The sequence below is a fragment of the Scyliorhinus torazame genome, chromosome 11 (assembly GCF_047496885.1).
Source record: "Scyliorhinus torazame isolate Kashiwa2021f chromosome 11, sScyTor2.1, whole genome shotgun sequence".
In the NCBI taxonomy this organism is placed as follows: Eukaryota; Metazoa; Chordata; class Chondrichthyes; order Carcharhiniformes; family Scyliorhinidae; genus Scyliorhinus; species Scyliorhinus torazame.
In genome coordinates, this window is record NC_092717.1 from 185,585,053 (window position 1) to 185,601,794 (window position 16,742).

At 47.5% G+C, this 16,742-nt stretch overlaps 1 protein-coding gene across 3 annotated transcripts in view; it reads right to left on the reverse strand.

The window, feature by feature from the left end:
- nbeal2 (neurobeachin-like 2) overlaps positions 1-16,742 on the reverse strand; it is a 519,702-nt gene that overhangs the window by 292,667 nt on the left and 210,293 nt on the right. For all 3 annotated transcript variants that reach the window (XM_072468153.1, XM_072468151.1, XM_072468152.1), the window contains exon 2: positions 8,722-8,816. In XM_072468153.1, the coding sequence (XP_072324254.1) occupies positions 8,722-8,816 (95 nt within the window). The remainder of the gene's footprint in view (positions 1-8,721; positions 8,817-16,742) is intronic.

The following is a 16,742-nucleotide window of genomic DNA, read 5'->3' on the forward strand; positions in this document are numbered from 1 at the left end:
GTGCTTTGTAGCATCCAGAGGTCATAAAAGGCACAGGGCGAGATTCTCCATTCTGGACTCTAGGTGCTCCCGTCAGTGGAGAAACTGGAGTTGTTCCATTGGCACTAGGAATGACCCAACGTGCCATTCAATCGCACTTGGAAAAATCACTTGACAAAATTGCCTTTTCTGTGTCAGTCCGTCCAGCGGAGTCTATGCCAGAACTGAGAGGGGCGGGACCTTATCTCTCTGACAGGCCCTGTCGCGCTGAGATGGGAGAGCCCCACCTGAAATAGCTGCTGCAGCTCCCCCTTCCCCCTGGATTACTGGCAGGGCACGACCCCCCTCAGAACCCGTCCAAATCCCGCAGGCCCCTCATTCAGAATACTAATAATCTTTATTGTCACAAGTAGGCTTACATTAACACTGCAAAGAAATTACTGTGAAAAGCTGTTTGGCAAGGGGCTGTTTAGCACAGGGCTAAATCGCTGGCTTTGAATGCAGAACAAGGCAGGCCAACAGCACGGTTCAATTCCCGTACCAGCCTCCCCGAACAGGTGCTGGAATGTGGCGACTAGGGGCTTTTCACAGTAATTTCATTTGAAGACTACGTGTGACAATAAGCGATTTTCATTTAATTTTCATTTCAAGCCCCTCATCGCCACATTCCGGCACCTGTTCGGGTACACCGCGGGAGAATTCAGAACGTCCAATTCACCTAAGCTCCCCCACCCCCCATCAGTCCCCAACCCTTGCCCTCACCCTCCACCCCTGTCAGCCCCATTCAGAGCCACCCCCCCATCCCTCCCTTCAGGCCCCACCCTTCGTAAGTGCTAACCTGGCACCTTGCAGTCTGAGGGGTGGCAAGGTGGTAAGTACCCTCCCCCAAAAGTTGCCACCAGGGTGCTGAGGGGGGGTTCTTCATGAGAGGTGGTAGTCAGGGGGGCTTGAGCTGGGCTGGAATGGCTCACAATGGGGGTCTTCCTTGAGATGGGGCTCCTTTGGCGGCTCTCCCCATCAGCAGCCATTAAAAGGGGTGGCACTGTGGCACAGTGATTAACACTGCTGCCTCACAGAGCCGGGGACTTGGGTTTGATTCCCGGCTTGGGTCACTGTCTGTGCGGAATCTGTACGCTCTCTCCATGTCTGTGTGGGTTTCCTCCGGGTGCTCCGGTTTCCTCCCACAGTCCAAAGATGTGCAGGTTAGGTGGATTGGCCATGATAAATTGCCCTTAGTGTCCAAAAAGGTGAGGTGGGGTTACTGGGTTACGGGGATATGGTGGAGGTGTGGTCTTAAGTAGGGTGCTCTTTCTTTTTTTTTTAAATAATATTTTATTGAAAATTTTTGGTCAACCAACACAGTACATTGTGCATCCTTTACACAACATTATAACAATACAGATAACAATGACCTTTTTTATTTAAACAAGAACAAAAGAAAACAACAACAAATAAATAAATATTAAATAACAAAAATAAAAACTAGCCCTAATTAGCAACTGCCTTGTCTCAGGCCACACCCCCCCCCTCCCCCCCCCCCCCCACACCCCCAAAGTCCTGGGCTGCTGCTGCCTTCTTTTTTCCCCCATCTATCTTTCCGCAAGATATTCGACGAACGGTTGCCACCGCCTGGTAAACCCTTGAGCCGACCCCCTTAGGACGAACTTAATCCGCTCTAACTTTATGAACCCCGCCATATCATTTATCCAGGTCTCCACCCCCGGGGGCTTGGCTTCTTTCCACATTAGCAATATCCTGCGCCGGGCTACTAGGGACGCAAAGGCCAAAACATCGGCCTCTCTCGCCTCCTGCACTCCCGGCTCTTGTGCAACCCCAAATATAGCCAACCCCCAGCTTGGTTCGACCCGGACTCCTACTACTTTCGAAAGCACCTTTGTCACCCCCATCCAAAACCCCTGTAGTGCCGGGCATGACCAAAACATATGGGTATGATTCGCTGGGCTTCTCGAGCACCTCGCACACCTATCCTCCACCCCAAAAAATTTACTGAGCCGTGTTCCAGTCATATGTGCCCTGTGTAATACCTTAAACTGAATCAGGCTTAGCCTGGCACACGAGGACGATGAGTTTACCCTGTTTAGGGCATCTGCCCACAGCCCCTCCTCGATCTCCTCCCCTAGCTCTTCTTCCCATTTCCCTTTTAGTTCGTCCACCATAGTCTCCCCTTCATCCCTCATTTCCCTATATATATCCGACACCTTACCGTCCCCCACCCATTTCTTCGAGATGACTCTGTCCTGCACCTCTTGTGTCGGGAGCTGCGGGAATTCCCTCACCTGTTGCCTCGCAAAAGCCCTCAATTGCATGTACCTGAATGCATTCCCTTGGGGCAACCCATTAGGGTGCTCTTTCTAAGGGCTGGTGCAGACTCGATGGGCTGAATGGCCTACTGCTGCACTGCAGGGATTCTATGAAACCCATTAAACAGTCACTGAGTATGTAAAGTTTTCCCCTCACTAAATGAAAGTGATCCCTTCTGCACCCCAAGACCCTTTAAAAAGTCTGTCAGTAAGCCAAGTTTAAAGGTTTGCCTCTTAGTTCTAAAGTGCTTCCTAGGAAGTGAAGGGACAGCCCCCAAAGCTGTTTCCCTTTGTTTTTGCAAAAGTGCATTCCCATTTTCCTCATCACCCACAGTAGGAAATGTCCCTCCAAATTAGCACTCACTCTTTTGCAAACATACTGCAGCTCAGTTTCAATTTCATTTTTTCATTCTTAAATACTGTGTCACAGGCATTGAAATGAATTCTAGCCAGAGTTACTAATGGGCTTGTTGTGTTGGGCGCTCTAATAGTGCAACACTATTTTATTGAGTCATTAACTGTTTAACATACTCTCACTGTGGGTTAACACGATATTAGCTTTAACCTTTGCCCTGTCCTAACCAGTCGATGCACTCAGCACATGGTGAATGTCTGTGTTTCAGGCTGTGATCTCTGTCGAACTAGGAAGATGCAGCTCGAATGAGCGGGAACTCTGAAGCCCCCTGTCTTTATAGTGCGTGTCCTCTAACTGGTGATTGACTGCGGTGCTGTGTGTGTTGATTGGTCCCACTGTGTGTCCATCAGTGTGTGTGTGTCTGCACCATGATATACTGGTGCATATTATGACAGGGCTTGCCTATGTGTGTGCCGGGGTTTAGATATTTCAGTCAGCTCAGGGAAGGTGATAAAAGAGGGGGAGGGGTGGCATTGTTAGTCAAGGACAGTATTACAGTGGCAGAAAGGACGTTTGATGAGGACTCGACTACGGAGGTAGTATGGGCTGAGGTTAGAAACAGGAAAGGAGAGGTCACCCTGTTAGGGGTTTTCTATAGGCCTCCAAAAAGTTGCAGAGATGTAGAGGAAAGGATTGCAAAGATGATTCTGGATAGGAGAGAAAGCAACAGGGTAGTTGTTATGGGGGACTTTAACTTTCCAAATATTGACTGGAAATGCTATAGTTCGAGTACTTTAGATCAGTCTGTTTTTGTCCAATGTATGCAGGAGGGTTTCCTGACACAGTATGTAGATAGGCCAACGAGAGGCGAGGCCATATTGGATTTGGTAGTGGGTAATGAATCAGGACAGGTGTTATAACGATTTGGAGGTAGGTGAGCACTTTGGTGATAGTGACCACAATTCGATTACGGTTTTTTAGTGATGGAAAGTGATAGGTATATACCGCAGGGCAAGAGTTATATCTGGGGGAAAGGCAATTATGATGCGATGAGGCAAGACTTAGGATGCATCAGATGGAGAGGAAAACTGCAGGGGCTGGTTTAGCACACTGGGCTAAATCGCTGGCTTTTAAAGCAGACCAAGCAGGTCTAGTTCAATTCCCGTACCAGCCTCCCCGAACAGTCGCCGGAATGTGGCGACTAGGGGCTTTTCACAGTAACTTAATTGAAGCCTACTTGTGACAATAAGCAATTTTAATTTCATTTTCATTTCATTTCAATGGAAATGTGAAGCTTGTTCAAGGAACAGCTACGACGTGTCCTTGATAAGAATGTACCTGTCAGGCAGGGAGGAAGTGGTCGAGCAAGGGAACCGTGGTTTATTAAAGCAGTCAAAACACTTGTCAAGAGGAAGAAGGAGGTTTATGTAAAGATGAGACATGAAAGTTCAGTTAGGGCGCTCGAGAGTTACAAGTTAGCAAGGAAGGACCTAAAGAGAGAGCTAAGAAGAGCCACGGGGGAACATGAGAAGTTTTTGGCAGGTAGGATCAAGGATAACCCTAAAGCTTTCTATAGATATGTCAGGAATAAAAGAATGACTAGGGTAAGAGTAGGGCCAGTCAAGGACAGTAGTGGGAAGTTGTACGTGGAGTCCGAGGAGATAGGAGAGGTGCTAAATGAATATTTTTCGTCAGTATTCACACAGGAAAAAGACAATGCTGTCGAGGAGAATATGGAGATTCCGGCTACTAGACTAGAAGGGCTTGTGGTTCATAAGGAGGAGGTGTTAGCAATTCTGGAAAGTGTGAAAATAGATAAGTCCCCTGGGCCGGATGGGATTTATCCTAGGATTCTCTGGGAAGCTAGGGAGGAGATTGCTGAGCCTTTTGCTTTGATCTTTAAGGCATCTTTGTCTACAGGAATAGTGCCAGAAGACTGGAGGATAGCAAATGTTGTCCCCTTGTTCAAGAAGGGGAGTAGAGACAACCGCGGTAACTATAGACCAGTGAGCCTTACTTCTGTTATGGGCAAAATCTTGGAAAGGTTTATAAGAGACAGGATGTATAATCATCTGGAAAGGAATAATTTGATTAGAGATAGTCAACACGGTTTTGTGAAGGGTAGGTCGTGCCTCACAAACCTTACTGAGTTCTTTGAGAAGGTGACCAAACAGGTGGATGAGGGTAAAGCAGTTGATGTGGTGTATATGGATTTCAGTAAAGCGTTTTATAAGGTTCCCCACGGTAGGCTACTGCAGAAAATACGGAGGCATGGGATTCAGGGTGATTTAGCAGTTTGGATCAGAAATTGGCTAGCTGGAAGAAGACAAAGGGTGGTGGTTGATGGGAAATGTTCAGACTGGAGTCCAGTTACCAGTGGTGTACCACAAGCATCTGTTTTGGGGTCACTGCTGTTTGTCATTTTTATAAATGACCTGGAGGAGGGCGTAGAAGGATGGGTGAGTAGATTTGCAGATGACACTAAAGTCAGTGGAGTTGTGGACAGTGCGGAAGGATGTTACAAGTTACAGAGGGACGTAGATAAGCTGCAGCGCGTCCCGTGCCCACGTCCCGTGAACACATTTTTTTTTTAAATTGCCTTTGAGGGGCAGTTAAGAGTCAACCACGTTGCTGTGGGTCTGGAGTCACATGTAGGCCAGACCAGGTAAGGACGGCAGATTTCCTTCCCTAAAGGATATTGGTGAACCAGATGGGATTTTACGACAATCGACAATGATTTCACGGTCATCATTAGACTTTTAATTCCAGATCTTTATTGAATTCTAATTTCACCATTTGCAGAAAAGTGTGAGGTGATTAATTTTGGAAGGAATAACAGGAAGACAGAGTACTGGGCTAATGGTAAGATTCTTGGCAGTGTGGATGAGCAGAGAGATCTCGGTGTCCATGTCCATAGATCCCTGAAAGTTGCCACCCAGGTTGAGAGGGTTATTAAGAAGGCGTACGGTGTGTTAGCTTTTATTGGTAGAGGGATTGAGTTTCAGAGCCATGAGATCATGTTGCAGTTGTACAAAACTCTGGTGCGGCCGCATTTGGAGTATTGCGTGCAATTCTGATCACCGCATTATAGGAAGGATGTGGAAGCATTGGAAAGGGTGCAGAGGAGATTTACCAGAATGTTGCCTGGTATGGAGGGAAGATCTTATGAGAAAAGGCTGAGGGACTTGAGGCTGTTTTCGTTAGAGAGAAGAAGGTTAAGAGGTGACTTAATTGAGGCATACAAGATGATCAGAGGATTGGATAGGGTGGACAGTGAGAGCCTTTTTCCTCAGATGGTGATGTCTAGCACGAGGGGACATAGCTTTAAATTGAGGGGAGATAGATATAGGACAGATGTCAGAGGTAGGTTCTTTACTCAGAGAGTAGTAAGGGTGTGGAATGCGCTGCCTGCAACGGTAATGGACTCGCCAACACTAAGGGCATTCAAATGGTCATTGGATAGACATATGGACGATAAGGGAATAGTGTAGATGGGCTTTAGAGTGGTTTCACAGGTCAGCGCAACATCGAGGGCCGAAGGGCCTGTACTGCGCTGTAATGTTCTATGTTCTATTGCGAGTATACAGACAGTCTCGGATCAGCCTGAGCAGGCTGGGTTGCTGCAAGGAGACATGTCTGCACAGCAAATAACAGGGACCGGCGCACTCCATTCAGCCCTGGTATCTCACTGCAGCAGTAAAACACAAGGCTGACAATGTCATGGAGCATGTCTATCCTCTTGCCCTCTCCCCACTGCAAAGCACATAAACAAAAAACTCCTTCACATTGTCCTTATTCAATCCCTCATGCCTGTAACACGCCTCATGTTATCAGTGCAAATTTGCTTGACTCAGTCATGTTGACAATCTGCAGCTCCAAAGTTGCAGTGCAACAGTTGTGGTTAAACTGCAGACGCATCCATTCAGGAATACTTTGTCCGGCTCAGAATTTTATATTTTTATTTAATTTGTTCAGGGGACGTGGGCGTCGCAGGCTGGGCCAGTATTTTTTGCCCCTCCCTCGGGGAGGCGGTAGCACAGTGATATTGTCACTGGACTAGTAATCCAGAAACCCAGGATAATGATTTGGGAAGCCGGGTTTGAATCCCGCCACGGCAGGTCGTGGGATTAAAACTCAATAAAAAGATATCTGGAATTAAAAAGTCTAAATGATGACCATGAAACCATTGTTGATTGTCGGAAAAACCCAACTGGTTCACTAATGTCCTTTCGGGAAGGAAATCTGCCATCTTTACCTGATCTGACCTACATGGGACTTCTGGCTTTCAGCAATGTGGTTGACTTTTAATTGCCCCTCAAGGGCAATTAGGAATGGGCAATAAATGCTGGCACAGCCAGCGATGCCCACGTCCCGTGAACACATTTTTTTTTTAAATTGCCTTTGAGGGCAGTTAAGAGTCAACCACGTTGCTGTGGGTCTGGAGTCACATGAAGGCCAGACCAGGTAAGGACGGCAGATTTCCTTCCCTAAAGGATATTCGTGAACCAGATGGGATTTTACGACAATCGACAATGATTTCACGGTCATCATTAGACTTTTAATTCCAGATCTTTATTGAATTCTAATTTCACCATTTGCAGTGGCGGGATACTCTGGGTCTCTGGTTTTACTGGTTCAGTGACAATACCATTTTGCCACTGCCTCCCCAGACAGCGGGTAATAGGCATCTATGATTAAGAATAATTAAACCATTTCCTGAACAGGAGTTGGCTGAGAAATGCATTAAGATGAACTGTACGTCACTGCAAAATGTGTAAGTATCAGCGTCCTGAGAATCCGGCAAATTAGAAGTCAAATTATTAGTTTTCTGCAAAACGTGCTCCTCAGTAAAGCTTCAAACATAGACAGAATTCCCAAAACTGCAATCAAGAGAATTTGTTTTGAGGTTTTCCCTCTAGCAAGACCATAACCATAATAAATGTAGGTAAATGTGACGTTTAGGAGCAATTGATTCAGCTGGAAAAAAAATGGGAATACCATGGAATTGTTTGCCTCATTGAAGTGTGCCATGTTACTGAAAAGGTTGTGAATTGCTTGGGAGAGCCAGGGGAGGCAGTGGTGTAGTGGCATTGTCGCTAGACAAGTAATCCAGTCATGCCCTGGGGACTGGGGTCAAATCCCACCAAGGCAGATGGTAAAATTTGAATTCAATTTTTAAAATCTGGAATTAAAAGAGATGACCATGACCATAAGAGATGACCATAAAACCATTGTTGATTGTCATAAAAACCCATCTGGTTCACTAATGTTCTTTAGGGAAGGAAATCTGCAGTCCTTACCTGGTCTGGCCTACATATGACTCCAGGCCCGCAGCAATGTGGCTCTTAAATGGCCTCAGGGATGGACAATAAATACTGGCCCAGCCAGCGATGTCAACATCCCATTAACGAATAAAAAAACACCCTCTTCTTTACAGCAACTTTTCGTCTCTTTCTCTTCTCTATTTTATCAATGCCACTGTAGCCAGTTCTCTTTTGAGCATTTCTCTGTTGTTCCTTCTAATCAGTCAGTGCTTGGCTCATTCATCTGAGTCAGAAGATTCTGGGTTCAAGCACCAATTTAGAAATCTGAATACTTAATCTAGGTTTACACTTAATTTTCATTTACCCATCTTTGATACCATTGCACGAAAAATCGATCTACCTCAGTCTTGTGCCCTCTAATTGACCCAGCACCCACAGCTTGTTGATTTTCACGACCATTTTTCTGCAAAACATACTTCTCAGTTTCACTCCTGAATGGGCCAAGCTCTAAGATTCTGCCCAGTTGCTCTGTATCTTCCCCCCACTGGAATTAGCTCCTCCGTATTCAACCCTTTTGAATCCACCTATCATTCTGAACACCCTTATTATATCACCCATCAACCTTCCAAACTCAAATGAATACAAGCCATGACTTAATGATTATCTGTTGATGTCCTGGCCTATCATTACACTGCAAAGCACTGAGGAATGGAAAATCAATCACAAACTAACAAAAAGGAGTGCAAGAGGTTTCTGAACAGTAGACTAGATGGGCCAAAGATATTTTACTCATTGAACTCACCTTCGCTGCAGTGGTTCATAGGAGCTGACGTCAATAATTCGTTCAAAGGAGATGACAAAAGCTTCAAGCCATTGCTGCAGGTAGTGAGGATCCTTCTGTAAAGAAAGCACAAGAACTAAGTTAATTTCACCATCTCCTCAGGACCCGAATTCTTGCTCAGGTTTTCTTGTAGGCCTCACACAAAGGACAGACTGAGTAACAACGTCAGGTTTCCTTCCCTTAAGGACATTGGTTTTTTACGACAATCTAACATCTTCATGGTGACTTCAACTATGGTGCCAGGTTTTAATTTCCAGATTTTTAACAAAAGTTAATACAAGTTCTCAAACTGCCATTGTGCTATTATGGACTCACATTATTTAGATTATCAATGCAAGTCTCTGAACTACTAGTCCAGTAACACAACCACTATAGTACTGTGCCCCTGAGAACATCATGGGTTGACCTTGCTGTCCTCTTCATTGGAACTGAATGGTGCTACCATCATTCTGCAAGGAATCCAAGTGCAGTTTGTGCAGTCTAGCCCCAGCCACTGAACTGGACCTCAGATTTCTCAGGCGATATAACCCAGAATTCTGTTTGGGTTGTTTATTGTCACCTCGGGCTGGTTGATAAACAGGTTTAACTTTGCTTTAATCTTGGGTGGGGTCCAATTCACTCAAATTTAGCACCTGCCTACCCAAACTGACTTCTTGTTGCTGATCCATTTGGCATGTTACTGCTGAGAGATTGCTAAATACTTTGTTTTTGCCTTTTAAAATGGGTGAGGTCTTGTCATCATGCTGTATGCATTCATTAAAATCCTTTCAAACACTTTGTGCTTTCTTTGACCTTGTCAAAAAAAATCATATTACAAATTCTTACAGGTACTAAGATTTGAAGAATTTAGAAATTACTAGGTGAATCAAATTCAGCCTAAACGATCAATCTAATTCAGCTTCCACTATTCTGGTAATTGCATGATACAATGATCATAGAAGTTACAGTGCAGGAGGCCATTCGGCCCATCAAGTCTACACCAGCCCTTGGAAAGAGCATCCTACTTAAGCCCAGGCTTCCACCCTATTCCCATAACCCAGCAACCCAATCTAACTAAGGGACAATTTAGCATGGCCAATCCGCCTAACCTGTACATCTTTGGACTGTGGGAGGAAATCGGAGCACCCGGAGGAAACCCACGCAGACATGGGGAGAAAGTGCAAACTCCACACAGACAGTCAGCCGAGGCCGGAATTGAGCCTGGGACCGTGGAGCTGTGAGGCAGCAGTGCTAACCGCTGTGCCACCGCTATCATAGTAATCATAAAAACATAAGAAATAGAGGCAGGAGACGACTGTACAGCCTGTCAAGCCTGGTCTGTCATTCAATACAATCATTACTGATCTTTGACAACTCCATTCCCAGCCGCTCCCCATATCCCTTGGTTCCCTGACAGACCAAAAACCCGACTATCTCAGCCTTAAACATATTCAATAATGAAGCATCCACTGGAGTAATTGATTTCTATCTATGTAAATTCCAATGGTTCAAAGCAATGTAAACCAGCCATAGCATTATTGTAAAGGGGGCACTGACTGGGGTCGAGTGATTGCAAAAACTGGAAGTAAAGTCAAGAGGTCTGTTTCTCTCTTTTGTACCTAATGGGGCCAATGCAGATGTGAAATTTGGAGCAGCCAGGTGCTGTCTAAGATGAATTCACAAAGAGCAAGGGCATAATTCATTTGTAATGATGCCTCCTTTTAGTTATTGCTAGGTGCAGTCAGGAGCAGGAGGGATATACTGTTACCAACAATGGGAGGAAGAAACAAACCTGTTGTTGTCACCAATGTGACATGATTGGAAGTGGTTGAGATAGTGAGCAGCAGAACCATTGAACCCTAGCCTTGGATGTAATGCAGGAAGTAACGATCTAACTGGGTCAAGAAAATGAGGATGTTTCTTGATTCACTGACAACATGTTATGCAAATCTTCCTATCTTCGGCCTGACTTTGCCAAGCGTACTGCATTGTATCACTCTTCACACTCAGTTAAGATTCAGCAGCACCCAGCCTTCACTTTCTCTACATTGTCTCCCCTCCCCATGTATCCATCAACAACTGCCACTCACTAAGTCCTTACATAGAACAATAGAATCCCTATTGTGCAGAAGGAAGCCATTCAGCTCATCGAGTCTGCACCGACCATCTGAAAGAGCCCTCTAACTAGGCTTACTCCCCACCCTATCCTTGTAACCCCATAATCCATCTAATCTTTGGACACAAAGAGACAATTTAGCATGGCCAATCCACCTAAACTGCACATCTTTGGACGAACATAATAAAATGCATCTATCTGATAGTTACCCTCCAACCAATGTACTGCACCCAGAGTGAATAAGTGACCTTCACTCATTCACCGTGTGATATTCTTTGCCCCTTTTTGGAGATCTCAAAACACAAGGGAGAATTTGGAGATACCTCGCCACACATTGGGCTGGATTCTTCCACCCCGCCCGCCGCAAGATCGCCACGGGTGAGCCGCGGACAATGGAGAAGTCCATTGACCTCGGGCAGGATTCTCCCGTCACCGGGCGGACGCAGCCGGAGAATCCGGCCCATTGTGCAGCTAACAGATGCCGGGGAAGGTGCCGTGGAAATAAGTGACACATCTGTGTCACCCACAACTGGAGATGGACAGGGAACTTGTAGAAGGCTGCTAGCAGAGTTAAATGTATCTCTGACCCACATGCTGATTTCATTGCATTCATGACACTGTGTCGCCTCTCACCCCCTCTGGGCAACCCCCGGAATCTGGCACATCATAATTGAAGGTTCTTTTGTTTTTCTGCCTCTGTAGTTAGTTCAGGCAGTGCCCTATTTGCACCCCCCTTCACCAACACTCCGACTCCCTCCCTCCCCATCACCCTCATTTCCCCTCTCTCCCCACCATCCCCCTTCCTTTCCCTTCTGTTGGTACAGAGGTGAGGGTATCTGGTCTCTCCAGCGCAAAGTTTAGTGCTTGTACTATTTGTTTTTGTAGAAACATGTTGTGAACTGTTGTAATAATCAGAGTATCCACCCCCCACCCCTCCCCATACATTGGTACTGAGGGGAGGGTACCCTGTTTCTCCAACACAAAATTAGTGTTTGTACCATTTGGCCTTGTATATATTTTTAACTGCTTTAATGAAAAGATATGACTGAAATATGAGACGATTAAGTATGGTGATTTTGAAGAGCGTTACTTTGCCACGACTAATTCATAGTTTTTGCCTTAAAAGGCCTTCATGAATAGAACAAATGTCAATAGAGGTGCATGATAATGATTTCTCAGAGGACCTCTTTACTTCCAAGAGTGCATCACCACCAGATGCACAGCCATGTATCAGCGTAAATATTCCCACTTCAATACAGTTACTTGATTGTTCATCTGGTGATTCACAATTTACCAGAATATAGGAGCAGTTGTCGGTAGCAGAACAGCAGGGGACAATCGGTGTAATTGGGGCCAAATGCTCTTGAAGTTATGCTCAGTTGGACACAGCTAACTGCAACAGAATTCAGCAAGAGCTGAAGAATGTGGATTGGGAGTGGCTGTTTGAGAGTAATTCCGCATTTGTTATGTGGGAATCTTTTAAAGACCAGTTGATTAGAGTACAGGACAGGCATGATCCTGCAAAAATGAAGGACAGAAATGGCAGGATTAGGGAGCCATGGATGACAGGGGAAATTGTGAGACTAGCCAAAAAGAAAAAGGAAGTATACATAAGGTCTACGCAACTAAAAACAGACAAAGCTTTTGAAGAATACAGGGAAAGTAGGAACTGACCCAAATGGGGAGTTAGGAGGGCTAAAAGAGGCCACGAAATGTCATTAGCAAGCAGGGTCAAGGAAAATCCCAAGGCTTTTTATACATATATAAGGAGCAAGAGGGTAGCTAGGGAAAGAGTAGGACCACTCAAGGACAAAGGTGCTCTTTTCTTCACTGAACTGTTCCCCAGAACAGTAGCAGAAGTGATGTAGAGGGCTGGCCAGGAGATGAGGGATAACGCTTACAGAGGCTATGAAAGTAGAGCTTGACTCAAAGTGCTCCAACTTCTCACCTGTTGCCCCTCACCATCCCACTGTATGAACCCCCCTCTCTTGAGTCAGTGTCCAACATGCTAGCTGGTCTGATGGCTGAATCTGCCTCCACACAGCTGCAGATGCAGCAAACTTTAAGAAGGCTGTAGACCAAAAGCCTCTCGACAGTCAGGGAAGGGACCTGAATGACCTGCCTCAACCTTTTGTTTCAGGGGCGCAGATGGGGTAGAAAGCACAAGTTAAAGGAAATGTAATTAACCAAAAGCATGCACATGGAAGTTTGACAAAATGTTATGTGGTTAAGCTTCCTTTTTTTTTAAAAACATCTCACATAATTTATTGATTAACATCACTTTTACATCCTGCCCATTATGGTGTCTGAGCGGTAATTCACCCTTTCATTTCTTTCACGACGAATGTCAAATTATGACAAGATTCATTCGACAAAATGGGCAAGGGGTTATGCAGGGTTAGAGTGCTGTTTTAAGAAGGGATTGAGGGGCAATGGAGTGCCTGATGCTACTACTTTCATTCATTCTGTTTTCTAGTTGGAACAATCCACATCTGTGGGGGTATCTCTGGCATCCCAGGCAGCAGCTGGTCTTGCAAAGTATGCCTCATCTTCACATTCCTCCCCTGCTTCTTCCATGATTTCCTCATCAGAAGATGACTGGTCAACGCCATTGTCATCCCCCTCTGTAGACCTCTTTGCTGCACAATGTTGTGCAGGATGCAGCATGCTACTATGATTTGGCAAGTAACAAAGTCACCTGCAGGACTATCAAATCACCTGAAGCGCAACTTTCTGGCTTGCTTGATAACACACCGGATGGTCATGTGGCTCTCACTGGGGGAAGAGTGTTAGAGATGGGAGGGTGTACCCCTTGTCTCCTATGAGCTAATGTTCAAGCCTGGTTCCTGGAATAAAATGGTCTGGAATGTCTAACTGCCACAGTATGAAAGCATTGTGAAAGCACCCAGGAAATCTGGTGCAGAACTACATGAACAACAGCTGCCTAATGAAAAAAGACTTGCATTTGTATAGTGCATTTCATGACCACCAGACCAACTCAAAACACCTTACAGTTAATTAAGTACTTTTTGCAGTGTAGTCCTTGAACTGAGTGGCTTGCTAGGCCATGCAGGGAGCAGTTAAAATTCAACCACATTGCTGTGGCTCTGGGTCACCTGTAGGCCAGACCACATAAGAATGTCAGATTTCCTTCCCTAAAGAACATTAGTGAACCAGGTGGATGTTACTTCAATTGCTGATGGTTTTACTACAATTGCTGAGCTTAGCTTTCAATTCCAGATTTTAATAATTTAATTTAAATTCCACCAGCAGGATTTGAGACAGTGGGCGCAATTCAACTAATTGGGAACTAAGTCCCATAGTGAGCATGTTTAACTGCATGTTCCCTGCCGCTCACAATGCCGAGAAACACATGGCTATACAATGCAACTCGTGTTGTATAAGGGGCCTCAGCGGGGAACGCATGGCTGAGGCCACACATAGCCCCATTTTGTACACTGGGGTGTTCCGCTCTGATGCCCCCAAAGTGACCCCTGACCCTTCCCAGCCTGAACGCAGTATGGGAGGGTCGCTGCACCCCACCCTCCCGCATTCCCCCAACACCCATGCAGGGCACACCAGCCCGATCACAAGCATGCACAAAATGCCAGCTTGGCACCTTGGTAGCACCAACCTGGCACCCTGGCAACGCCTGTCAGCTGGCAGTGCCACCTGACATCAAGGTGTCACTGCCAGGGTGCCCAGGTGGCACTGACATGCCAGGATGGCACTGCAAGGGCACCACCCTGCCCAAAGGGCATGAAGCCCGGGGCCTCCGGGAGACCCCCAAAAGTGCCATTCTATCTGGTCCGCATTTGTGGAGACCAGTGCCAAATGACGCTCACACGAGATCTCTGAGGCGAAGGGTATAAATCCCAAAGCCTCAGGCACCTCGGGAATTTTCTCGGTCTAATATGCAGATTTGTCAAGATTTACATCGCAGGATCTCGTGAGATCGCGTTGGATCTCGTGAGGTGTCGTGAGCTGGGCAGATCCCGGGAGCGGGGTCTCCCGGCTTTTATCGGCCACAGCGAACTGCTTTTTGGGTGCAGCATGGTCATTGGATCGTGCCCAATCGTGCCCAGTAGCCTGGGCCACTGGATTACTCGACCAGTGACTTTACCACAATGCCACTGCCTCCCCAGTACACCACCCTCTCCCTGTGCAGAAAATTATTGTTTTAATTATCTTCCACGTATCCAGCAGCACAAATCTCAACTTTAAATCAGGTTTGCTTATCATGTAAATCTGGAAGAAAGCATCCCACAAGCTATTCCGTGTTACAAAATAAAAGAGAAATGATACCTCAATTTATCATGAAACAGCACTCCAAAGTCTCTTTCATTTTCATTGGACTTACCTTTCTTCCCATTGAAGTCATAGCTCCTACCCAGAATCTTTGGTTCACGAGTGAAGCAATTGGCATTTCTCACTGAATTTAATCTCTCAACCAGTCTGCCCAATTCTCAAGTACAATCAAATTATCTTGCAGCTACCCTGTACAGCTTCAGAGTCTACTGCCTTCATTAGCTTGCCTTCATCTTCAAATTTAGTGATTCCTTGTTCTTAAACATTTGTAAAGATATTCACCAATAGTAGTCTGAAAACAGATCTCCGTGGAATCTCACTGGTAAGATTCTTGCCGGCTGATGATAACCCAATACCATCAGTGGGCTCCATTGGTCAGCCAAATACATGGCCGGTATTCTCCCCCAACCGGCGGGCGGGCGGTACTGGAGCCAAAGAGTGGCGGGAACCACTTCGGCGTCGGGCCGCCCAGAAGTTGTGGAGTCCGCCGCACTTCCGGGGCTCGGCTGGTACTGGAGTGGTTGGTGCCGCACCAACCGGCGCCGTAGGGCCTCCGCCGGCCGGCACGAGTTGGCGCATGCGCGGGAGCGCCAGCGTGTTCTGGCGCATCGCAGAACCGCTGGCGTGATCCCTGCGCATGCACAGGGGTTTTCTGCTCCGCGCCGGCCATGGTGGAGCTTTACAGAGGCCAGCGTGGAGGGAAAGAATGCCCCCACGGCACAGGCAGATCGGTGGGCCCCGATTGCGGGCCAGGCCACCCTGGGGGTCCCACTCGGGGCTGAATCCCCCCTCGTCTCCCCAAGGACTCCGCAGGCCGCCCTCAGAGCCAGGTCCCGCCGGTATGGACCTTGTGTATTTCACGCCGACGGGCCTAGCCGAAAACGGGCGGCCGCTCAGCCCATCGGGGCCCAGAGAATCGCCGGGGAGGCCACTGCCAACGGCCCCCCCACGGGTTCGACATGATCCCCGCCCCCTCCAAAAAGCCGGCTCCGGAGAATTCGGCAGCCAGCGTCGGAGCGGCGGGGCAGGATACACGCTGCTCCCCCCCGGCGATTCTCCGACCCGGCGGGGGGTCGAAGAACCCCACCCGTGGATGCTGCAGTGGACAATCTGGGGATTCTCCCCCAACCGGCGGGTGGGCTGTACCGGCGCCAAAGAGCGGCATAAACCACTTCGGCGTCGGGCCACCCGGAAGTTGCGGAATCCTCTGCAGTTCCAGTGGCTAGACCGGCGCTGGGGTGGTTGGAGTGGTTGGCGCCGCACCAAAAGGTGCCGAAGGGCCTCCGCCGGCCTGCGCAAAGTTAGCGCATGCGCGGGAGCGCCAGCGTGCTCTGGCGCATGCGCAGAACCGCTGGCGTGATCCCTGCACATGCGCAGGGGGTTTCTTCTCCGCGCCGGCCATGGCGGATCTTTACAGAGGCCGGCGCGGAGGGAAAGAGTGCCCCCCCGGCACAGGCCGCCCGCAGATTGGTGGGCCCTGATCGCGGGCCAGGCCACCGTGGGGGCCCACCGCGGGGTCCGGATCCCCCCGCACCCCCGAGGACTCTGCAAGCCGCCCTCAAAGCCAGGTCCTGCCGGA